Source organism: Chlorocebus sabaeus, chromosome 20, assembly GCF_047675955.1.
Source record: "Chlorocebus sabaeus isolate Y175 chromosome 20, mChlSab1.0.hap1, whole genome shotgun sequence".
Classification (NCBI taxonomy): domain Eukaryota; kingdom Metazoa; phylum Chordata; class Mammalia; order Primates; family Cercopithecidae; genus Chlorocebus; species Chlorocebus sabaeus.
The window spans coordinates 125,305,132-125,331,027 of NC_132923.1; the positions used below are offsets into that span (position 1 = coordinate 125,305,132).

The 25,896-nt window shown below is 48.0% G+C and overlaps 1 protein-coding gene across 2 annotated transcripts in view; it reads right to left on the reverse strand.

Annotated features, from left to right (window-relative positions):
* DISP3 (dispatched RND transporter family member 3) overlaps positions 1-25,896 on the reverse strand; it is a 59,560-nt gene that overhangs the window by 28,138 nt on the left and 5,526 nt on the right. For both annotated transcript variants that reach the window (XM_007980568.3, XM_007980570.3), the window contains exons 2-3: positions 9,698-10,793; positions 8,916-9,135 (exon numbers count right to left, since the gene is read on the reverse strand). In XM_007980568.3, coding sequence (XP_007978759.3) covers positions 8,916-9,135; positions 9,698-10,793 — 1,316 coding nt within the window. The remainder of the gene's footprint in view (positions 1-8,915; positions 9,136-9,697; positions 10,794-25,896) is intronic.

Sequence of the window (25,896 nt, forward strand, 5' to 3'; positions counted from 1 at the left end):
GATGCCCAGATAAAAGTTTGCTGCAGGGGTGGAGCCCTGATGGAGAACCTCTGCTAGGGGAGTATGGAAGGGAAATGTGGGGTCGGAGCCCTCACAACGAGTCCCTACTGGGCCACTGCCTAGTGGAGCTGTGAGAAGAGGGCCACTGTCCTCCAGACCCCAGAATTGTAGATCCACTGACAGCTTGCACTGTGTGTCTGGAAGAGCCACAGACACTCAATGCCAGCCCATGAAAGCACCCAGGAGGGAGGCTGTACCCTGCACAGTCACAGAGGCAGAGCTGCCCAAGACCATGGAAACCCACCTATTGCATCAGCGTGACCTGGATGTGAGGATGTGAGACCTGGAGTCAATGGAGATCATTTTGGAGCTTTAAAATTTGACTGCCCCACTGGATTTCAGACTTGCATGGGCCCTGTAACCCCTTTGTTTTGGCCAATGTCTCCCATTTGGAATGGTTGTATTTACCCACTACCTGTACTCCCATTGTATCTAGGAAGTAACTAGCTTGCTTTTGATTTTACAGGCTTATAGGCAGAAGGGACTTGCCTTGTCTCAGATGAGACTTTGGACTGTGGACTTTTGGGTTAATGCTGAAATGAGTTAAGACTTTGGAGAATGTTGGGAAGGCACGATTGATTTTAAAATGTGAGGACATGAGATTTGGAGGGCCCAGGTGGAATGATATGTCTGTGTCCCCACCTAAATCTCAACTTGAATTGCATCTCCCAGAATTCCCATGTGTTGTTGGGGGGACCCAAGAGGAGGTAATTGAATCATGGGGACTGGTCTTTACTGTGCTATTCTCATGGTAGTGAATAAGTCTCACGAGATCTGATGGGTTTATCAGGTGTTTCTGCTCTTGCTTTTTCCTCATTTTCTCTTACTGTCACCATCTAAGAAGTGCCATTTGCCTCCTGCCATAATTCTGAGTCCTCCCCAGCCATGTGGAACTGTAAGTCCAGTTAATCTCTTTTTTTTTCTCCCAGTTTCAGGTATGTCTTTATCAGCAGTGTGAAAAGGAACTAATACAGATCGGGTCTCATTATGTTGCCCAGGCTGGTCTTGAACCCCTGGCCTCAAGCAATCTTCCCACTTTGGCCTCCCAAAGTGGGATTACAGGTGTTAGCCACTCTGCTAAGCCTAAGAGAGATGTTAAAGGAAGTCCTTAGGAAGAAGGAAAATGGTAACAGATGGAAATATGGAAATATGGATCTACACAAAGAAACAAAAAGCAATGAAAACGGTAATGACATAAATAAATACATAAAATTTTCTTATTATTTATTTAAATATCTTTAAAAGATAATTGACAGTTTAAACAAAAATAATGTAGTGTGGGGTTTATAATATACATTAAAATAAAATGCATAACCACAATAACATAAAGGCTAGGAGGGAAGAAATAGTAGTATATTGTTATAAAGCTCTTATACTACATATGAAATGATATATCATTTGAAGATACACTGTGATAATTTAAAGATGTATACTATAAACGCTAAAGCAACTACTAAAAGAGTTACAGCATAAAAGCCAACAAAGGAGATAAAATAGAATCATAAAAAACATTCAATTACTTCAAAAGAGGCAAAATATAGGAAAGGGGAAACAAAGAGCATATGGGACAAATAGAACAAAATATACTTAAGTCTAACCATATTAATAATTGCATTAACTGTAAATGGCTTAAACACCCCAAGTAAAAGGCAGAAAGTATCAGAGATATTTATTGATTGATTGATTGATTGATCGAGACGGAGTCTCTCTGTTGCCCAGGCTGGAGTGCAGGGTGCGATCTCAGCTCACTGCAAGCTCCGCCTCCCGGGTTCACGCCATTCTCCTGCCTCAGCTGCCGAGTAGCTGGGACTACAGGCGTCCGTCACTACGCCAGGCTAATCATTTGTATTTTTTAGTAGAGATGGGTTTCACCATTAGCCAGGTTGATCTCGATCTTCTGACCTCATGATCCACCTGCCTCGGCCTTCCAAAGTGCTGGGATTACAGGCGTGAGCCACCCAGAGACCTTTAAAAAAGTCAAGACCTAGCTGACTACAAGAAACCCAGTTTAAATATAAAGACACAAATAGGATAAAAGCAAAGGGATAGAAAATGATATACCATGCTAACATGAATCAAAAAATAAGCTGGATTCGTCATATTAATAAAAAATGAAGTAAATTTCAGAGGAAAGAATATAACTAGGGGCAAAGAAGATAATTTCAAAATGATCATCAAAACTACAATCCTAAATGTTTTTATAGCTAATAACAGAGCTTTAAAATACATGAAGTAAAAACTAACAGAACTGAAAAAAGAAATAGACAACTCCCCGATTGTAAATAGATGTTTCAATCTCTCTCTCAGTATTGGTAGAAAAATTAGACAGAAAATCAGTAAGGATATAGAAGACCATGAACAACACAATCAATGAACTTGATTTAATTAAGACTTATAGAACGTTTCACGCAAAAACAGAATTTTTTTTTCCAAGTATACAGGGAACATTCAGCAAGAAAGACCATGTACTGGACCATAAAACAAGACTCAATAAATTTAAAAGAACTTACATCACACAAAGTATGTTCTCTAACCATCATGAAATTAAACTAAAAATCAGCAACAAAAAGCCTGAAAAATTCCCAAATATTTGAAAACTAAATAAGACACTTTTAAATTATACATGGGTCAAAGAAGAGATCAAAAGGAAAAATAGAAAGTATTTTGAACTGAATGAAATGAAAATAACATATCCAAATTTTGAAATGTGCTAAAATAGTCGTACTTAAGGGGAATTTTATAGCATTAAACACCTCTATTAGGAAAGAAGTTTCAAATCAATGGCCTTAGCTTCTACTTTAAGAAAGTAGTACAATAGAAAATGAAATGTAACATAATCCAAAGAAAAAAAATCATAAAGCTCAGAGCAGAAATCAAGGAAATAGAAAACAGAAAAGCAATGGAGAAAAATCAATGAAATGGGTAGCACAATAGGGTAACTACAGTCAATAATAAGTTAATTGTACATTTTAAAATAAGAGTTTGTAACTTGAAGGATAAATGCTTGAGGGGATGGAGAGCCCATTCTCCACTGATGTGCTTACCTCACATTGCATGCCTCTTTCAAAACATCTCATGTACCCCATAAATATATACACCTACTATGTGCTCACGAAAATAAAAAATAAAAATAAATAAATCTAATTCTTAGAAAAGAAAATCAATGAAACCAAAAACTAGTTATTTGAGATCAACAAAATTGATAAGCTTCTAGCCAGACTGATCATGAAAAAAAAAATAGAAGACACACAGAAGGTAACATCACTACAATTTCTATAACCATTAAAAAGATAATAGGGAAATATTATAAATCATTTTATACCAACAAATTTGACAATTCTTTTTTTTTTTTAAGAGACAGAGTCTTGCTCTGCCACCCAGGCTACAGTGAGGCAGCACAATCATAGTCCACTGCAGCCTCGAACTCCTTGGCTCAAGGGATCCTCCCACCTCAGCCTCCAAAGTAGCAAGGACTACAGGCTAATTTTTGTGTGTTTTTAGAGACAGGGTCTTGCTGTTTTCCCAGCTGGTCTTAAACTCCTGGCCTCAAGGATCCTCCTGCCTCAGCCTTCCAAGTAGCTGGGAATATAGGCATGAACTATGGTACCCTGCTAGCGTTCAGTCTTGATGGTGGTGGAGGTTTCCCAGTGTATACACACATGTCAAAACTAATCAAATTGTAAAGTATGTGCAGTTGGTTGTATGTCAATTATGCCTCAATAAAGCTGTTAAAAATGTAAACAGGACTTTCAAAAGCCAAGTTTAAAGGATCTCTGGATTATCTACTTTGTTGAATTAAATAGGTTAACTATCCTTCCATTAGAGTAGAAAATCAATCATTTATTCATTCACACACTAATTTGAAAAGCATTTATAGAGTATCTTCTAGATTCTTGGTCCTGTGCTAGATGCTGATTATAAAAAGACATAGGCCCATACTTTTACTCTCAAGTTGAAAGAAATAGCTCATGGAAGACCAGTATCCTTACCTAAAACTACTAAAATGTCCACTAAAATTCAGAAACTATCTGTGATGACAGTAGAGAGTTGCTGAAGTAATCAGAACTAGAGGGCTAAGACTCCAGAAAGGAAAGAACCTAGGAAAGGTAAGCTGCCCTTCTACAGCCATTTTTACCCTGGAGGCATTTGCTGATTCTAAACATGGGCAGAAGGCTGAAAAACTTGGCTGGGAGTCAGATAAGCTAGCAGAGCTTTGGGCAGACACTTGCAGATCAGCAGAACACATGGCCAGGTTTTCCCTCAGCACTTCTGCAGGAGACTGGGGCTGTGTGGGGCCTGAAGCCAAAAATCCTAAGCAGAAAGCCTCGGAAAAAGCGAGTGGAATTTTTGTCTTTGTTCTGATTTTTTAGCAGCTTTGAGAGATAAAAGAATAGAGTTTGGAACCTATCCAGGCAAAGGACTCTGCAGAATACACCAAGCTCTCAGTTAAAAATCTTAGAGAATCTAGGGCAAACTAGAGGTAGACCTAGACTTTCCAGGATTGCAAACCATCCTCAACTCTCAGTGTGGTCACTGCCTGCTTAAGGTGATCAGCCACGACTCTATGTGCCTTCTGAAGTGAAGGAAAAATTCTCTCTGGAGGAAATAACATCATATGGACCTCTGTGTGTGTGTGTTTTTCACATAATGTTCATCACTTAATAAAAGTTACACTCTGAGAGGCCAAGGTGGGAGGACCACTTGAGGCCAGGAGTTTGAGACCAGTCTGGGCAACACAGTCAAACGCTGTCTCAAAACAAAAACAAAAACAAAAAAACTAGCTGGGCATGGTGGCACATGCCTGTAGACCTAGTTACTCAGGAGGCTGAGATGGGAGGATTACCTGAGCCCAGGAGTTTCAGGCTGCAGTGAGCTATGATCATGCCACAGCACTTCAGCCTTAATGACTGAGTGACACCTTGTCTCAAAAAGATAAAAATAAAAAAATTAAAATCACCAGGTATACCCACAGGCAGGAACACATGATCCTAAACCAAGTGAAAGAACAGACTACAGAAACAAATCTGCAGGTTAACCATATATTAAAAGTTGGTAAGAACTTTAAAACACTATAATTAATGTGTTTAAGAACAGAGAGGAAAATGTGGACAAAATAAACTAAATGATGAATAAAATAATTGCACCAGTGATTTAGATCTATAACATATTCAAATGGAAATTCCCAAAAAGGAAAAACAGAACAATAACATTAAAAACTCAATAGACATTAAATGGCACACTAGAGACAATAAATAGAAAGCAGGATCAGTGAACTAGAATATCTAAACCAAAGCATAGAAAGAAACATAAAAAAATAAAACCCAGAAAAAAAGCATTGAAAACATATGGGGCTCAGTGAAAAGATCTAACATTTGTGTAATCAGAGTACAAAAAAGAGGAAACAGAGAACAAGATAGAAGCAAATCTGAAGAGATAATAGCTAGAACATTCTTAAAACTGATTATGGTCATCAACCTACAGCTTCACGAAGCTCTGTGTTCCCAAACAGAACAAACACAAAGAAAACACACCAAGATACGTCACAGTAAGACTGGTGAAAACAAAGACAAAGAAATTTCAAAAGCAGAAAAAAGGGAATTTTTAATGGAGCAACAAAAAAGATTTACAGCCTACTTTTCTACAGAAATGATGGAAGTCAGAAGACAATGGAGTGACATCTTCAGGTAAAGTATTAAAAGAAAATAACTGCCAATTTGTAATTCTATACCAGCAAAAATATGCTTCAAAAATGAAAGTAAAATAAAGATGTCTACTAGGCAAACAAAACAGAGAATCTATCACCAGCAAACCTGTACTGAAAGAAATGCTAGAGTTCTTTAGACACAAGGAAAATGATCCCAGAGGGAAACATGAAATTATACAAAGTAATGAACACCAACAGAAAAGGTAAATATGTGGATAAATATAAAAGAACAGTCTTATGAGGTTTAAGCATTAAGAATTAAAATGCATGCAACATAAATGCAAAAAATTGAAGCTCAATAAATGCAGTGAACACATTCTAAGATTCCAGTATTAAAAGCAATAAAAGTGATCATTTATATTATTCTAAGTCAAGGTACATGTTACCATCTCTTGGGTAACCAATAATAGAGTAATTTTAAGAATTTTGTTCACCCAAAAGCACTAAAGTCAAGTCTACAGGATTGTCACCACTGCTGTGATGCTCTAATGGGAGAAAACAGAAAAGAGTGGCTTCTTCCCTAAGGGCAGGGGATTCGCCTCAGCAGCTAAACATCTGGGCAGAGTTAACACCTGGTATCTAAAACCATGAACGTCCTTCTATAGTCAGCACCTCTCAGTTTTCCAATGCAGCCAAGTACCTTTCCTTGAGGCATCTCCATTCATTTATTCATTCACTCCCCTAACAAATCCTTACTAAGGTGTACCTGGCCTTGTGCTGGGGCTCGGCCCATAGAAACTGAACCAGAAACAATCCCAGTCTTCAATAAACTCACATTCTATAGAGACGGATAATTAAACCAGACCTCTCTCAAACTTAAATATGCAAACAAATCACCTGAAAATACTGCAGGCCTGGGAGAGAACTTGAGATTCTGCATTTCTAACAAGCCCCAGGTGATGCTGATGTTGTTGATTGGAGGAATGCACTGTGAGTTACAATTAAAAGACAGAGTGAGAAGCACTGTGATAAAATTGTAGCTCAGAGGGGTGAAATAGCTCGCTAGAACTCACAATAATTTGAATAACTGGGACAGGACCCAAGATATTATCTGACTCCAAAGTCTGTGTATACTCTTTCTTGCCTCCCTTAGGGAGAAGAAAGGGGACTATGGAAACAGGGTGCATCTCAGTCTGATTTATGTTGCTATAACAGAATACCTGAGACTGGGTAATTTACAAAGAAAAGAGGTTTATTTAGTTCATTGTTCTGCAGGCTGGGAAGTTCAATGGCATGGCATTGGCTTCTGGTGAAGGCTTTTGTGCTGCATCGTAATACAGAGGAAGGTCAAAGGGGGAACAGGCAAAAGAGACCAAACAAGAGGAGGAACCTCACTTTATAACAACCCGCTCTCTTGGGAACTAATCCGTTCCCTCGAGTGAGAACTAGCTCACTCCCACAAGATGGCATTCATCTATTTATGAGGGATCCACCCCCATGACCCAAACATCTTCCACTAGGCCCCACCTCTCAACACAGCTACACTGAGTTTTAGGGGGGGACAAAGCATATCCAAACCATAGCAGGTAATGGGCATTTAGTCCAGCCTTTGGCCAATGTTGCCCAAGTTGGATCTTAATAGATGAATAGGAGCTTGCCTGACAAAGAAGTAAGTCAGGGAGAAGGCTCCCAGTGCAGTAACTGGCACAAAAACACAAAGGGTGAGGTCGGGATTTTAATCTCATTCCACTACTGATGAGCTTTAAAATTGTGGATGACTTACCTAATTGCTGTGTCTCAGTTTCCTCAACTATAAAATGGAGATCATCATAACAGCACCCACCTCATTGGGTTGGTGTGAGAATTAAATGAGCTGGTATATATAAAGGGTTTTGAACAGTGTGTGGCACGGAGTAAGTGCTCAATAAACATTAGCTCTGATTATTCTAGCAGTTGCTCAATATAAAGGATGAGCAGTGGAAGGAATGAGGGTATTTTGGGCAGAAGGATTCCTCCTGTGCCCGGGACTGGTTTATCAGGGTGGGGACTGGGAAAGCACTGCAGTTATTGCCCAGAAGGACTGCTGCTCTGTTCTGGTGGGGAGGGACCCAGTTGTACTCTGGGGCACTCCATCCCAAAGCACCTTCCACCCCAAAGCACCATCACATCTGTTAGCTCATCTCTTCTTAGTGACTCCAGAGGGCAGCCAGAATCATGTTATCCATTTTAACGATAGGAACACTGACACCCAGAGAAGTGAAGTGACTTGTCCATTACCTCCCTGGGTATTAGAGGCAGGAAGTGTGGTTAATTTTAGGTGTCATTGTGATTGGATTAAGGAATATGGAGAGAACTCATAAAGCATTGCCTCTGGGTGTGTCTGTGTGGGTTTTCCCAGAGGAGACTGGCATACGTGTCAGTGGCCAGGGTGGGCACCGTCCAATTGGCTGGGGCCCAGGACAGAACAAAAAGGGCAGAAAGGTGATTTCCTCTCTCTCTCTCTTTCCCCACTGGAGCGGGGACACTCTTCTCCTGTCCCTGCACGTCAAAACTCCAGGCTCTCTGGCCTTCGGACTCCAGGACTTACGCCAGCAGTCCCTAGGGTCCTCAGGCCTTTGGTCTCAAACCAAGAATTACACCATTAGTTTCCCTAGTTCTGAGGCCTTCAAATTTGGACTGAGCCAGAGTACCAGCATCCAAAGGTCTCCAGCTTGCAGATGGTGTGTCATGGGACTTAGCCTCCATAACTGCATGAGGCAATTCCCCTAATAAATCCCCTCTCACATATCCCTCTCTCTATCTATCCTACTGGTTCCATCTCTCTTGAGAACCCTGACTAATACAGTGAGGAACTCCTTATTCCCTGGCCAATACTCTTTCCAGAAAGACCTCGAGCACCATCTCAGGAGAAAATCAATACCCAAAACCTCCAGGGCAGAGTCTGAGATTTCCTACCTGGCCCAAAGCTGTCATGTTCACTAACCATAGCACTGATCAAGCAAAGGGGACTTCTATTTGTCAGAGTGACTGGAAGGATGTACTTGGTTCTGCCTTGATTTGGAAAGAAAGACGTCCAAAGGAAAAGATAATAGGGAAAGAGGTATGGTGTTTAAGAGTAAGAGACAATTGGAAATCAATGTCCTGTCCTAATGCAGGCCTTTCCTGGGACACACATGGGTATGCACACACAGGATGTAGCTGGACTTCCTACCTGGTAGACTGCTTGGCCAGCATGGCCACGTAGGTGACCACAAAGCTCTGAAACTTAGCCCGTTGTTCCTCCCAGCGGTCATCTACTGAGTAGTAGTTGGGCAGGGGTGCTCCAAACAGGATCTCACTGCGCAGGAGAGAGCTCTTCAGATTGTCTGCAGAAAGGCCCTCATCCACATACCAGTAGAACTCAGGGTGAGTCATGGCCAGCTCCAGGGAGCCTGCGAGGACAGCGGTGGGGGCCTCAAGAGTTCAGCCGGTCAACTCCCACCAACCCTCCCTCAAGGTCATCCAGTCTCATTGTAGCCCTGGCTCCCAGGATTCCCCCGTCCACATCCACCAAAACTCCACCCCAGGTCCCACAACCTCTCTCTGAACCTGCCCCACCCTTCCTCAAGCGCCATTCCTAATTTACCTAAAACGAACCCTACCTCAGTCTTCTTGAACCCCAATCTTTCTCCTGTCTTCCTCTGGCCAGATTCCTGGTTCTCTATAACCACATCCTGGCCTTTCTCTAACCAGCCTCACACCCGAGCCCCACTCCACGCTTTCTCTACCTCTGACCACAGCAGAACCCCCACCATCCTTCACCCGGATTTGCATCCAAGCTTCCCTCTTCGGTTCCCTCTCACGCTCACCTCGCACCTCAGCCCAGTCCTTTTCACCTTGCCCTCCGGCTATGCCCAGGACTCAGCTCCAGACTGACTGGGCCTGGGTCAAATCTCCATAAAGAGCTGTATAAAACCAGGACCTACGCCCCACCCCAGCATCCTGGCGGCTCACCCCGGATGTCCGCCAGGTCCTGGCCCATGCCGTCATAGTAGATCTTGCCGCCCCTCTCGGTGGGAAAAAAGTAGGTCATGAGCGAGCTGGGAGGCGAGCAGTAGGAGTAGGAACCCAGCGACAGGTCCTTGAGCACCTCGTGGGGCTTCCAGCAGAACTCCCGGAAGCCTGGGTGGTCCATGATCTTGCGCTCGATCTCATGGATCGTGACCAGCCGCTCACTGGTGAAAATGTTGCGCTCCGCGTCCCCGCGCGCCAGGAAGATGAGCTCGATGCGCCAGTGCGCGTGCGTCTGGGTGTTAGCACTCACATACGCATGTGAGTAGTCCCAGCGGGAGGTGCCTCGGCGGGCACGGCTCTGATTGGCCGCAGCTGCCACGGGGGGTGGGATGCTGGGTGGGTGCCACCCATTCTTGCTCAGCCGCTGGTTTCGTGGGTCTTCACTCTGGTTGGCTGCCAGATCCTCCAGGGGCGGAATCTCACGCCTAAGTCGCCCGCTCCGATTGGCTGTGGGCTTTTGGGCCGCTGAAGTGTCCCGGGACAGGCCTGGGCCGCGGAGTGAGGCCGCAGGGATGACACGCGGGGCTCGGGAGGCTTGCCGCGAGTGGTTGCCGAGATGCAGCTGCTGCAGCTGCTCTGAGATAAGGCGCTGAAGCGTCTCGGAGGTGAAGTCGGCTAAGTCACGCCGGTTCCGCCCCCAGGATCCAAACTGGGACTTGAGCGCCAGGGTGAGAGCATCGAAACGCTGAGAGGCCTCATGGTTGCGGATTTCAAAGGCGTTGTAGGAGATGTCAATGTCCAGCGGTGGGTAGTAAAGGAACATGAAGGCTGACAGGGCCATGGGAATGCTGCAGCCCAGGAAGAGCACCAACCCAGCACAGCAGGGATTGGTGAAGGCCCAGCCCAGGGTACTCCAGAAGCCTGAGGCTGGGGGCCGGGAAGGCAGGGGCCAGTGCCGCCAGCAACACTGCCCTCCTGCCCCAAGTTGGGGCCCTGGCTTCTGGGCCCCTGGAAAGGCTTCACCCGTTGCTTCTTCTTCCTCCTGCCCCTCTAGCCACACATCCTGCAGCAAGGGGTCATCCTCCATGTCCATAGCCTGCAGGAGAGGGAGAGGGTCAGCAGGCTAGAGAGACAGGGAGGGGAAGGTGCCCTGTGGTGCAGTTCGCCCAGTCCTAGGTACCAACCCCGTCCACTCATAACCAAATACTAATACTGCAATGGAATTGCATCAAGCATGTATCAAGACAACTGAATTTTACCACCTGCGAAAAACACAAAGCAAATTCCTGTTATTTGCCCGTCACCTCTCCCTTTTGGGTCTTGGCTTTCAAGGCCACAGAAAAAAGGAAAATCGCAGAACAATTGCAAACAGAAAAGATGTTTCTCCTGGGAGGAAGGATTTTTAAAAAAAATTGACCACACAATTTTCTAATGTTTGCTGCATCCTCTGACTTTAGAACTCAGGCCCAATGTAAGATGTGACTCCACTGCAACCACTCTTATTTAATGAACAGCTGTAAAGTACCTCTAGGAGGTATCAGGGTGCAAGGGAAAGAGCATGATCTTTGGAATCAGGCAGACCCTGATTTGGGTCCTGGCAGTCTGAGTATCAGCAAGGCAGTGAGCCTCCCTGAACTTCAGAGTCCTCATCTATAAAATAGAAGTGGCCATTGCTGCCTCTCGTACGACTGTGGAGTCAAAGGTGGAAGTACTCTGCAGCCTGTGTAGTACGTTAGTTTTCCGTCACATAAGCAGATTTCCTTGCTCCCCGCTGGGGACTGTAACATGCTCAGCCATTACCCAGGAACTGTGCCAGGGCTAGGTGCCTGTCACAGCACTCTTGGAGAACCCTCAGTAGCTTCCCACCCCCTCTATGGGGTGCTGCAGCTGCAGCCACTGTTTGTCAGGCTCAGGCCACTTAATATGCAACTCTAGCAACATCAAACCTTTGGGCATGGGCAGGGGCCGGGCATCTGCCTCCCAGAGACTTGAGCGCAGCAGCAGGAGGGCCTGGCAGAAGAGGGCAGGGCTGGGCAACCCGAGGACTCCAGCGGGGTGGCCCAAAGAGAGGAGGCTTTCCGGCATCCCCGACATGGCCTGTCCCCCTTGTCCTGCCTGCCCTCTGGACAGAGAGAGACTCATTATCCAGTTAGATGCTAGGCAGTGAGAGGAGGAAGCTAATTATGCTAGCGCTAGCTAATTAATGCTGCCTTTCCTATTAACATTCTCTGGAGTGCTCCATTTCAATTAGATGATCTGTCCAGGAAGAGAGGCTGCCGTCAGTCCAGAGAAAGTAAGCAAGAGGAGGTGACAGAAGGAGGGTAACAGAGACAGAGACAGAGGAAAAGAGGAGAGAGACAGAGGGGAGAGTGGAATGGTCAGAGATGGGGGAGAGACTGAGATGCAAATAGGGAAACAAAAGAAGAAACAGGAAGAGTGACTGAGGATGTGAGGGACAGGCAGCAGAAGACTTGTAAGACAGAGGCCTGGAAGGGGCGGGAATTACTCCTGCAATATGCAAGATTCCTATCAATGAGATAATTAAACTTCCCATTTGCAACGCCCTAACACGAGCCTGCCAGCTTGCCAAGGGGATGGTAACTGCTCTGAGACCCAATTTGTATTCGCACTGGAGGCAGCTCAGACTCACCCCATCTCCAAAGGGAAAAACCAAGTCTGCATGTGGAGGTGAGGAGTGTGGGAGCCTCTGCCTGATTCTTGGCCTCAGAAGAAGAAAGCTGATGGGAATAAGGTGGAGAGGGGAGGGGTCATGTTTGCAGTTTTCTGGGAACTAAATCCATCCATCCTGCCTGTGCCTCAGCCTGCCTTGTGGGGAGTACAGTACAGTGTGTTGGTGTTGTAGGGGGTCAAAGGCCAGGGTTCTGGGTCACAGCAACACTCCCTGGGTGATCTGAAGGCCCCTTGATCCCATTGCTATTCCACCAGGAATGCCACCCCCTTCCCCTAGGAGTCCACGTTGAATTCATCATGCAAGGCCTTGCTCAAGCGTTACCTCTTCCAAGAAGCCTTCCCAGATCTGAACCTCCCCCAGCTTCCTGTCTAAGTTTCTCGCCATCCTTACTAGATTTTGCCTGGTAAAAATTACTGTGGGGAAGGGAGGGAGAGGCAGTGTAGCAGCATGTTAAGAGCTATGGCTTTGGAGGCAGACAGACTTGGGTGCAAATCCCAATTGTAAGATTTAGGGCAGGCAGTGTAACCTTGCTGAGCTTCAGTCTCCCCATCTGCAGAACGGGTATAACAGTACTCACCACAGAAATTGTCAGAAAGATGGCGTACACAACAGACTGAGTACGGTGCCTGGTAGGTATAAGTGGTTGGGAAATGATCGCTACTTCCCTCCAAAGGCTGGAACCCCTAACAGATACATGTAGCGGGCTGTGTTTTCCAAAGATGGCTGCAACAATATCTGCCATCTCACTTGCTTATCTCATGATGTGACTTTGACACTCCACCCATCAAGCAGGCAAGGCTGCCAAAGTCACCAGCCCACCCAGATTCAAGGGGAAGGAACGCAGGCATTAGGAAATAAAGGAAGATGCAGCTTCCTCCTGGCTCTCTTCCGACACTCATCCTTGGGATCAGCCACGGTGCTAACAGAACGTCCAAACGAACCCCTGCAGAGAGATCACTCGTAGGACTTCCTGCTGACAACCAAGTTGACAGCCAGTGTCAACCACCATGTGATGTGAGCATGTGAGCGCCGATGCTGCAGACAATTCCAGCCCCCGGTCATTGAGTAACCTCTAACCTTCAAGTCTTTCCAGCCGAGGCCCAGATACCACAGAGTAGAGCTCAGCCATTCTCTCCTGTCCTGACCTGCAGAATGCACGATAGTTGTTATACATCTCTGCACTCTGGGATGTTTTGTTACATAGCAATAGCAACTGGAACAATTGCAGTGAAGCCTTGTTCTGTATGTGTGGCTCCATGCCCTACAGACAGCATTTACTGGATTTAAGTGACCAGAAAATTGGGCCCAGCCACTCCACCTCCCAGTGAGAGTCCCACAGGCGGGTAGATGCGAGCTTTAAAGGAGCAGGGACTTACTTGGCTGTCATATCCCCTGCTGGCTTCTCGTGGCCTAAAACACCCTTGGGGAGGGGGGCAGTCAGATATTTGTGGAGAGAAAGAAGGAAAAGGAGTGTCCAATGAACTTGGGTTAGGTATTCAATAGAACTTTCCCCTGAACAAATGAATTAACAGCATTCATAGCGACCTGGATGAGATTGGAGACTATTATTCTAAGTGAAATAACTCAGAAATGGAAAACCAAGCATCGTATGTTCTCAATGATACGTGGGAGCTAAGCTATGAGGACGCAAATGCATAAGAATGATACAATGGATTTCGGGGACTTGGGAAGGGTTGGGGGGGCAAGGGATAAAAGACCATAAATAGGGTACAGTGTATACTGCTCTGGTGATGGATGCACCAGAATCTCACAAATCACCACTAAAGAACTTATGTAAACAAGTACCACCTGTACCCTAATAACCTATGGAAAAAATTTTTTTTTAATTAATTTTTTTAAAAAAGAACTTTTCCCTGGACAGAAAGGGCAGTCAGACCCCAAGCCACACAAGCATAGGCAGGGGATATAGCTTCCTCCGGGTTGGGAAGGATCTGGAAGAGTGTGAAATGGACAAGGCCGGAAGTGGATTTGATGAATCCTTGGTCTACCATGCACCCTCCCCACCGTACCTGCCTTCTCAGTCCTCCCCAAAATGAAAAGTGCCACAAGGGAATCACACAAGACTGGTGGTCAACTCATGTGTCACCAGGCCTGGTCCAGCCACCAGCTTTCTGGGTGGCCCTGGGTATGTCCCACCCCTCTTGGGGCCCTGTCTCCCCGATCTCAAAGCGGGATGGTAAAAGCCCAGGTCCTTCCAGCTGTGCCACCCCTGGGGTCTCCAAGAAACCCCAGACAGCTAGGCCATCCCACCTCCCAGTTTGCAGCCTGAGTAGGGCAGGAGCTATCTGAGAGTCCCTCGCACCAAACTGAGGCCGGGCTGGTAGGGGTGGAACACCAATGCCTCAGCCAGCACCTCCCTCCGCAGGCCCCTCCACAGCCGGTAGGATGGGCAGCAAATTGTAAATTTGTTTTCCTTTCTCAAATGATGGGGATTGATTAGCTTAGCAAGGAGCTCCAGCTGCTGCATGGAAAGGAACTAAGGTGATTCCTGCAGTAGCTGTCACTGATTCAGACAAAGCCCGGAGTAGGACTAGGAGGACTATGGCTGTTGGGGTAGAGTGCGGTGGGGTAGAGTGGGGGCTGTGATCAGGCCTTTCTGGGTCCTGGGAATGTTCTCCTTCTCAGTGACCAATGCCCTTTCTCTCTGCCTCTGTCTCTGTCTCTGTCACTCACATACAGGCACACTCAGAGGCAGTCAAAATTTAAACTCCGGGCCTCGCTGGGGCCCACGAATCAAGGTGGACACACATCCACGAAACCGATCGTCCTCCTCTTGGGAAAGGCAACTGGGGCAGCTGCTTAAAAGAGAACAACAGGCCCTAGGGAGCCTCGAAAGGGAAGAACTCACCCACTTTCAAGCCCAGGCTTGTGGAAATCCAAAGCCATATCTGCAGTCAAATCCCAAGTTTTTAACAGAAAAAAAAAAAAAAAACAAAAACCCACATATATATGCATTTAAAAACCCATTAATAGCAGTAGCCTGTTAGGGAGGGTTGTGGGTGATTTTTATTTTCTCCTTTGTACTTGTCTCTTTCTAATTTTTCCGCAATGATCAGGTACGTCCTTAGTTTTAGAATCAGAAATAAATGTTATTTAAAAATAGAATATGTGTGTATGTGTGGGGAAGGGATTTTGCTAACAGCCTTCAACTCTTTGAGGAATTACTATAATAGGCAGGGGAGGAGGGCTCTGTCCTCCGAGGAGAGAGACCAAGGAGAGTTGGCGTAGGTTGTAGCAGGAGACAGCCCAGTGAGAGAGCAGAAGGACCTTGGACAGGGGAAGTTGGCAAATGCCCTATGGGTGAGTGAGTGTGGAGGGATCGTTCAAAGTGCAGGAAGTAGATAATGGCCCACTGGACCCAGAAGAGAACTCAGAGTATACCTTGTCTAACGTCTTCATTTTACATATGGGGAAACTGAGACCCAAGGTCAAGTCAAGGAGAAGGGACTGGCCCAAGGTCATCTTATCAGTGGCAGGACCAGGACTCCTGGATGAAGTTTTCATTCTACTCCATCCCCAGATTCTGGGGGCAGTTTTTGGCAGCCCCAGGGAACAACCAGACCTGGGGGGAGATGGTTTGTGTGCCAAAATAGGAGAGCTATTTTTGGTTTTGTTGTGTTTTGTTTTTTGAGACAGAGTCTTGCTCTGTCGCCCAGGCTGGAGTGCAGTGGTGCAATCTCGGCTCACTGCAGCCTCCGCCTCCCAGGTTCAAGCGACTCTCCTGTTTCAGCCTCACGAGTAGCTGGGACTACAGGCCTGTGCCACCACGCCTGGCTAATTTTTGTATTGTTTAGTAGAGATGGGGTTTCACCATGTTGGCCAGGCTGGTCTCAAACTCCTGACCTCAAGCGATCTGCCCGCCTTGGCCTCCCAAAGTGTTGAGATTACAGGCGTGAACCACCACGCCCAGCTGGGAGAGCAATTTTTGAAGTTGAAGAGAAAAGCCAGTCTTCAAGTCACAGGCCAGATGGACTTCCCCATTTGGACAGAATGGGGCTTTTGTGGGAGGTGGTGTTGCCTCAAAAACACTCCCAGCCCCCTGCCAGGCCTCACTCTTCTCCAGAGCAAGTGGAGTTCCCACGGATGTGAACCCATGCCAGAATCTCCCTGTGTTCCTGTTTATAACTTCCCTGCTCTGGCAAAGGTTGACAGAACCCTTCCTTCTCCATTCCCCCATCCCAGCCAGACTATTAAAATGTAATCAAAAAATCACATTAGACATGCAGATTTGACTTAAAATACGTATATGTATATACAATTTAACGGCAATTAGGAGCTAATGAGCTTTTTCTTCCTGGCTCAGGGTGTTTTGCCTTCCCCGGTTTAGCTCTGGTCCTTGAACATCTTGAGGTCTTTGATTCTCTCACCCTTGGGTTGAGAGATTTGGGCAGAGGCTCAAAATGAGTTATTTTGAGTTGAGCAGCTCCAGAGAAGGGAGGAAAGAAAAGAGGAGGCCTTGGTGCCTCCCAGGCATCATTGTCCTAAGTCCTGATACTCCATCTTCTGAGAATCTCTCGCTCTCTGGATGCCCCGGCTATGTGCCAGTCATCAGAATCCCAAACCTTCCCCCGAGACCTGGATACTCCACCTAGGCCAGGAGGCTGGAGAGGCACTGGAGATGTGGTGGTGAAACTGGGGCAAAATCACACACATGGAGTGAAGTCAAAAGTCTAGCTAGTTCAATGAAGAAACTCTGACACCCATTAAGACCATCATCATAATTAACTCTGCATCTACCATGTGCCCAGTACTCCTTATCCATCCTCTGTCATCCTCACATCAGCCCTGCAAGGACGCTAGGGAAGGCATTATAAGCATCCACTTTTTACAGAAGCAAAATCAGAATCAAGAGGTTAAGTGACTCCCTGGTGGTCACACAGCTACTAAGGGGCAGAACTGGAGTTTGAACCTCAGGTCTATTGATCCTAAAGCCCAGGCTTTTTGGGCCATACCAGGTAGCCTATGAGCTCTGTGAAAGCTGAGATGTCAGTACTCGTGGAAGAAACCCATTGCCTTTTAGCATTAGCAAGCTTGCACCATCCCCATAAGACTGGAAATCACTTGGGGTCTAGTAATTCTGCTTTCAATAGGTGGCAACTCAGGGCATGATGTAAAGGAAGTCTCCCACCAACCTCAGAAGCTTGGCCTTCCCTTCAATGGGTCATGGGTGTGATGGTCAATTCTATGTATCAACTAGACTGGGCTATGGGGTACCCAGATATTTGGCCAAACATGATTCTGTGTGTGTGTGTGTGTGTGTGTGTGTGTGTGTGTGTGTGTGTGAGAGAGAGAGAGAGAGAGAGAGAGAGAAAGATTGTGTTGGGTGGGGGCTCTGTGGCAAGCCTGTCCAAGCCCCCCATTTCTCAGAGAAGGTCCGGCTGCACAGATGGAGTGGATGAAGGATGACTGGCCTCCCGGGGCTGACAGCTGGTGAGGAAACTGTGGGCGCTGATTCGTAAACCCAACGGCTCAGTATTTATCAGGCAAACAAGCTTTGCCTGGGTCAATATATTACCTGAGGAAACATCCCAGCCAACACTGGAGGGATCTAACGTTCATGGGCACAACAGCCACTATTACTTTCCCTGTTCTGTGTCCCCTCTCTAGTGAGCTCAGTGGGACAGAACTGGACCCCCTAACACCAAGAGGGAAATCTGTAAAATGGGGGTGGCGATACTGCTCCCCTGCTGAACCAGAGCAGCTAGTATGATGATTAACTTCTTAGCCAGCCAGAGCCCAGGTCTGGCCCCTGCTGTAGGCAGGTCCACAAGTCAACTGGAGTGGACTCCTTTATTCTCTGCCCCAAAGATCCTTGGACTTTAATGTGAGAGTCACTAGGCACACTTGTTAAAGTGCAAATTCTAGGGTGACACCAGGTCAGATTCTGAGGAGGTGGGGAATCTGGGTTTTGTTTTGTTTGTTTTGAGATGGGGTCTCACTCTGTCGCCCAGGCTGGAGTGCAGTGACACTATCACGGTTCACTGCAGCCTCGACCTCCCAGACCCAAGTGGTCCTCCCACCTCAGCCTCCCACGTAGCTGAGACTACAGGTGCATGCCACCACACCTGGCTGTTTTTGTTTTCTGTTTTAAATTTTTTGTAAAGATGGGGTTTTGCTAGGTTGCCCAGGCTGATCTCAAACTCAAGCGATCTTTCTGCCCCATTCTCCCAAAGTGTTGGAATTACAGTAGGTATCAGTCACCGTGCCCAACCTGGAGTCTGTATTTAAACCACCTCCCCAGGTGATTCTGATACAGGTGGTCCAGAAGCATTCTTGGAAAACCCTTGCTACCCTGGTCATCCTCCCCTGTTCCCAGTGGCTCCCTCCAGCAACTGATCCAGCCTTTCGCCTCCCCGCACCCCTCCACTGTGACTCACATGTGTCCCTGGAAGTTCAGGGAATGGACTCAGGCTGTTGTGTCTCTAGCCAAGACTCACTCCTCAGGGAGTCTTTTCCTCTAGCCATGGGGAGGGAAGAAACGATGGCATTTGGGCCGGCCACACAGGGGGATACAAACAGCACACCCAGATCTGCCAAACGGCTCTTCTTGGTAGGGCTAGACAGTAAAAGGAAATACAAGTCCAAGGGCTTACTGTCTGCCAGGCCCCTTACAAGCGGACTGGGTGGGGAGTTTACCATCCACTAAGCACTACTGTGTGTCTGGCACACGGGAGCTGTTTTATTTATTTATATCACGTCTGATCCAACCCCTGCCCTACAAGCCTGCTTGTAGAGCTGGGCTGGATCGGAGCCTCTGGAGGCAATATCAGAGCCCATCCTTTTAGCCACCGTGCCCTGATGCCGAAAGGAATTCCACCAACTAACGCTCTCAGGTCACCTCCTGCTCCTGCCTGCACAACTCAGGCCTCACCTCCAAGACCCATCAGCGCTGGATCCTGCAGCCCACAAAGCAGCCTTGGCACCACTGAGGAAAAGACAATGAAAGCTTAACAAAACCAGCAATACGGCCAGGCACGGTGGCTCATGCCTGTAATCCCAGCACTTTGGGGGGCCAAGGCGGGCAGATCACCTGAGGTCAGGAGTTCGAGATCAGCCTGGCCAACACGGTGAAACCCCGTGTCTACTAAAAATACAAAAAATTAGCCAGGCGTGGTGGCAGGCGCCTGTAATCCCAGCTACTTGGAAGGCTGAGGCAGGAGAATTGCTTGAACCTGGGAGGTAGAGGTTGTAGTGAGCCAAGATTGCGCCATTGCACTCCAGCTTGGGCAACAAGAGCGAAACTCTGTCTCAAAATAGAATTGAAAACAGGCTGGGCGCAGTGGCTCACGTCTGTAATCCCAGCATTTTGGGAGACCGAGGCGGGCGGATCACGAGGTCAGGAGATCGAGACCATCCTGGCTAACATGGTGAAACTGTGTCTCTACTAAAAATACCAAAAAAAAAAAAAAAAAAAAAAAAAAAAAAAAAAAAAAAAAAAGAAGAAGAAGAAGAAAAGAAAAAATAGCCAGGTGTGGTGGCAGGGGCCTGTAGTCCCAACTACTCAGGAGGCTGAGACAGGAGAATGGCGTGAACCTGGGAGGTGGAGCTTGCAGTAAGCCAAGATCGCGCCACTGTACTCTAGCCTGGGCAACAGAGTGAGACTCTGTCTCAAAAAAAGAAAAAAAATGAAAACAAAAACAAACAAAAACCCCAGCAATGCTTACAGAACCTGTGAAATATGACCAGGTTCCCAGATGCCCCTGGCCTGATGGGTCAGCAGGTTCTTGGAAACCCTCACTGCAGGCCTTGGCCAACCCGTCCAGACCACCCCTGCCCCCCACATCTCTCCCACCCTCAGTCCCCAGTCCTGGGTGTGTGAGGCTGGAGACCACAGTTGCCAAGTACAGAGGAACCTCTGGGCCCAGCAGCCAGTCCAGCACCCCAGCCCCTAAACTGCTGGGTTAATAAAAAAGAAAAAGATCCCAACGATATATGACCAATAACTATGGCCATAAAAGTCAAATTGGATTTCTTCCTGGCTGATGAGCTCAGGGCCCTTTTCATTCTGAGACGTGATTAACAAATATGTAAAACAATTCCCCCAGCATCTCATCTTGGGATCTTGCTGCAAGTTCAAGCTTGGAGGCAAGGGAGGTGGAGGAAGCAGGGGATCTGTGCCTGGAGCAGCAGAAGTGGCCCCAAGGACTTGGGGTTGGAATCTGCCTGGCCACTGGCCTACGGTGTGACCTAGAACAAGCCACTTAACATCTCTGGATAGGTCGTTTAGAGAGCGGGAGGAGACGTTCTCTAAATCCTCTGCCTCTGATTCTCAGTCACCACCCAGTTGGGGGAGGCAGAGCAAGGGGAGCTGGGTGCTGTGAGAGGCTTCCCTTCACCTCTCTGCAGAATAACTGGAGGGGGCAGCATGCAGGGGTCCTGCTGTCTTTGGAGGGGAGCAGGCACAGGAGCCTGGCCAAGTGGCAAGAAGAGCTGAATAGCCAATAGCCATGTACTGGGTGCCATCAGCTTTGCTGGGACACAGCAAGGTGGTCACCTGCCCGTTCCTAGCTCTGGGGAAGGCTTGGGAGACTGCAATCCCTCCCGCAGCCCCAGCACACCCAGAGCACAATTTGTGGGTCCCGAGATGTTGCAAAACTCTTCTTTGCCCCATAGCACCCAAAGCGAAGCTGGAAGATACATCAGAAGCTAAATGTGCTCAAACCTGCTGAGGCGCCACCATAAGGCGCTCGGGATGGAGCTCTGGGAGAGGGCTGTACCCACAGCCTCACTGCCTGGGAAGGAGGAGAGAACCTTAGAGCAAATATCTTTCCCTCTGAGAACTTGGGGCTCCCCCATCCCCTGCTTCCTGGGCCTGTGAAGGGCTGAGGAGACCAGCAGCAGATGAAAGGGGCACAGCGAGGAGATGGCGGAGACTGCCCTGTGTTCCTGAGCCAGAGCCCTTTCTCTACCCATCCTCAATCCTCTCATTGCAGGGGTGGTGGTGGGACTGAATCGTGCTGCATCCATGCAGCAACTTCCAGTTTGCAGATCAATTTTGCATAGGTTTTCTCCTCCTAGGAATTATTTCCAATTTGCAGACAAGAAAACTGAGGCTAAGGAAGTGAAGGGACTTATTTGAACCTGATTTTTGATGAGCTCAGTACCCTTCTCACTGTCGTAGATTTTGAGTCTTACATGTTTGAAAATCTTAGGGTCCTAGAATCAGTCCTCCCAACTCCCACTTCGGTGTGTGTGCATACACACACACACACACACACACACACACACACACACACACACACAGCATCTGCCCTCAGCCATTCTGGTCACAGGTTAGGTACAGCGCTGGCTGGACTGTGGGTTCCCAGGGAAGGGAGGAAGTTAGAGACATGAGGGACTGACCTTCAAGTTCCCCATCACGGGTGCCCAGGTGGAATCTCATCTTCGGTGCCCACACAGGTCAGTGGCTCCAGGGAAGGCTTCCTGGCTCCCTTCCTGAGTGACAGCTCAGGCATGGATAGTGGGGAGCAGGTGTCCATCCAGGAGATGAGCTCAGTACCCCTCAGCCCCTGAGGCCAGCACAGAGGCCCTTGCTCTGGGGTGGAGGGAGTCTGACACTGGCCTCAGCCTCAGCACCCCTTCCACAATGATGCAGCTGCCTACGGAGACAGGAGTCGGGGGTTGGTGCTCAGCCGCCGAGGCAGAGGGCTGGGGATGGAGAGCGGCCCCTCAAGCACTGCCCCCCTCCAACTCTGTTGCCTTTCTCATAAAATGCTTGGGAGGCTCAGGGCCCCAGGAACTAAGAACTGCTGCTCCCAGCCCCAAAGGCCAGGAGAGACCCAGCAAAGCTACCTGGGCTAAAAAATCCCAGACTGTTTCCCTCACGCCCCCACCCTGCTCAATGGTGGAGTGTTATCCAAAGTCTAATGGGAACGCCCCTACCCATGCACCAGTTCTTCCATGATAACGGGGCCCTGTCTCCTATTTGAACTTGGGCAAGCCTTTCCTTCTCCTGGGCCTCAGTTTACCCTTCTGTCAAATGGGAGGGCTGGACTTGAGCTTTCAGGCACCTCCCAGTTCTACCATTTGGAGTCCCTAGAGGGCCAGGACACAGGAGTGTGACACAGGACAGAAGATGGGGAAATTTAGGGCTGGGTAACCAGTTGAGAAGGTCAAAAGCATTGTAGGTTCCCTGGGGTCCTGAAGCAGCAACTTCCATCCGCTTTCAGCCTCCTGGGTTCCAGTCCATGCCACAGCCAGAAGCCAGAGGCACCCCATGACCGGAGGGTCCTGCAGAATGGGATGAGGGTGGGGCAGGCAGTGAGAGGGCAAAGCTCAGGGAGTCAGTCTCTCTACCCAACCTGAGCCAAGGATATTCTGGGCCCCTCATTACTCCAGGACGGGGGAAGCAGCTGGAGGAGGTGAAGCCTGGGAATGCTTTGAGAGTAGGTCTGCAGAGGGAGAAATAAGCTACTTAAGCTACTTATTCTTTTAGGTTGGTGACAGCAGGAATGATGCAAATTGATTCCTATTCAAGTGCTGTCCCAGGCAAGGTGGTGGCAGGGAAGGCAGAAGCTTCCTTTTCCAGAAACAATCACCTCCAAGTGCACTGGCTGAGCACCAGAGTAACTTCTGAGCAGGGGTAGCAGTGGCAGCCGCCCCATTCCCGCAGGCCTGGGCTCAGCTGCCAGTTCTCCATGTCCCCTCAGGAAGGGAGGACGTCCAGGACTCTCTCCAATCCAGAGCCAACGCTCCCCCTGCCCCTCCCCAGGCTCCTTGGACCCAGGGCACTCTGCTGCCGAGTAGGGCAGCTCCTCGGCTTTTCCTGGGGTGGGGGACATTCTTTCAAGATTGGGGGGATGAGGACAAGAGAAGGACCTTTCCCTTTGTCCATACTTGGGGTCAGGCCCTGCCAAATCAAAGCACTGACTGTCAAAGTCCCTCAGCCCCATTCCCCAATTCACACATTTACCAATTCATTCACTCATTCGCTCTAACTTCATTCACTTGTTGGTGCTTGCTATATAAAATAAGGACTTCCTGTTAAATCATCATAATCTGGCCAGGTGTGGTGGCTCACACCTGTGATCCTAGCATTTTGGGAGGCCAAGGCAGGCAGATGGTGTGAGCCCAGGAGTTCAAGACCAGCCTGGGCAACACAGGAAGACCTACTAAAAGTAAAAAACGTATCTGGGGCATGGTCATGCGCACCTGTAGTCCCAATTACTCAGGAGGCTGACGGGGGAGGATTGCTTGAGCCCAGGCATTTGAGGCTGCAGTGAGCTGTGATTATAGCACTGCACTCCAGCCTGGATAACAGAGAGCGTACTTAAAAAATAATCATCATAATCTTAACTTAGCGATGTCTTCAACTCCTTTCCTCCTGAAGGCTCCATGAACCTTTTCACCCCAGATCTATTCGCATGTTCATTAACGCCCAAGAATGCCAATTGGCTGACATATCCCTGTTCATTGCAGATTCCTGGCTCTGTTACTCTGGGATCATCTGCTGGAAGTCTCTGGAGCACCAGGTCAGAAAGTCAGAAACCCTTGGAGGGAACCCACAGCAGCTACTAGCCTGTAATGCACACTCTCAGCCAGCCTCTTCCCAGCTTCCCTGGCTAAAGAAGGGAAGGAGGGGTTTTCTCTTCCGGCTGCTGACACTCTTCCAAAGCCTGATTCCTCTCTAATATCTCCCAGGCCGGGATTGCAGGGAGGAACAAAAACCAGCATCCTGCCCCTGTGAAGTCACAAGATGATGCCTTAAAACCAACAAATATTTTTCAACCTGGAAGTCCCCACACATGATCACGTCCAGAGGGGTGCAAGTCTCAGCTACGTCTACATGGAAGGAAAAGGGGAAACATCTGGATGAAAGCCAGCAATGTCCTGCCACTCTGCCAGATGCTGCCCACATCTGGACATTCAAAAAGTGATCTGTTCGGTGACTTGGCAGTCAAGAAGCAAATGGTCAGCCCACATCCATCAGAACACGGCCCGAGTCCCTACGTACAATTCCCGAGATTACTGAAGGATTCACAAGGTACTTTGGCTTCAATCATACTCATCCTGAAGGGCCCAAATCAAGAGAAGGTAAAGGCCAGAGTGTGGGGCTCAGTTCTTGTGCACATGGCAGCTGGGTCCCATCTCCACTGCTTATTAGTAAGCTGCTTAGTCTCTCTGCACTTCACATTTTTCATCCTTAACATGGAGATAACAGTGCTATCCCCCTTGCTGAGCAGGTGTGAGGATGAAATGAGATCATATCTGTAAAGTTCTAAGCCCAGAGCCCGGCAGGTAGTAAACATTCAAAATATGTTGACTGTTATTATCATGATCATTATCATTGGGGTGATTACCCTGCAGAGCTCCCCAGTGAAGAACAGAGAGATCTCCCAGGACAGTGCAAAGGTCAACGCAGTTGCAGGGTGTGGGGGACACACACTTTTCCCAAACCTCCCAGGAATACCAATTTGCAACAACCTCCCCCACCCTGACCCCTGTTGAAGCTGCCGTCCCCGGAGACAAGAAGATCACCACATCCTCCTTCACAACAGGAGTGGCTTCCAGCTAGCACTCATGTCTCCTCTATTAACAAGGTTTGGCAAAGGATGCATCATCCAGGTGCCAGTGTATGTGTTGGACGTCCTGAGCAGATGGCTGGGCAGAGTGAGCCTTCTCCATGGCACCCTCCTCCTACCAAGACATCAAGCTCATGGACAGTCTAGTTGTACTGGGGGTAACACCTACAGGAAACCCTCCTCCTGACACTGGAGTGACCACTTGACTGGATCATGCCATCTCAGCCCCAGGGGACACGTGGGTCCCTCTTCTATTGTGGTGGGGGGGCCTGACTGAGACAGCATTAATCATCTATCACCTCTGCTCCTTCGACCAGAGGTCCTGGGGGGGTGGGAATGGGGACTCTGATGAGCTCTACAGTGACAGAGATAGGGACAGAGACCGAGACCTTTCCATTAGGTTGGTGCAAAAGGAATTAGGGGTTTTGCCATTACTTTTAGTGGCAAAAATGACAATTACTTTTGCACCAACCTAACACTTCTACAAGCCCACACCTGGCACACACACAGCAGGACTACTCAGGTAGATGCTTGTGAGATGGGAGATAATGGAGAAGGCTTTTCCTGGCAGAGGAGGTTTAAGTTCCTGGACACTATCTCCCAGGACGTTACTCTGTGGTTCCAAGAAGAGACCCTGTAAATGGTACCTGCGAGAATCTAAATCCAAGCCAATCCTTCCCATTGTCCTTACCACCCCCTTGTTCCCAGGTCAAGCTCACTGTATACACAAACACCAAAACCGGCCGCCCGACAGCCTTTTCCAAACTGGCAGATTCCCCATCTGGTTCCCTCAGAGGGGGGAACGGATGGAAGGAAGGAAATTGTCAGGATCAAGAGCATGCCGGGAGTTCTGCAGGCAACGAGATCCTCTCCAGCATCTTCTCTCCCCTGAGTTCAGGGAGAAATAGACCCAGACCTTACACTTCACTAATGCCCTCAGGGGATGGCCCCAGGATGCTGCACCG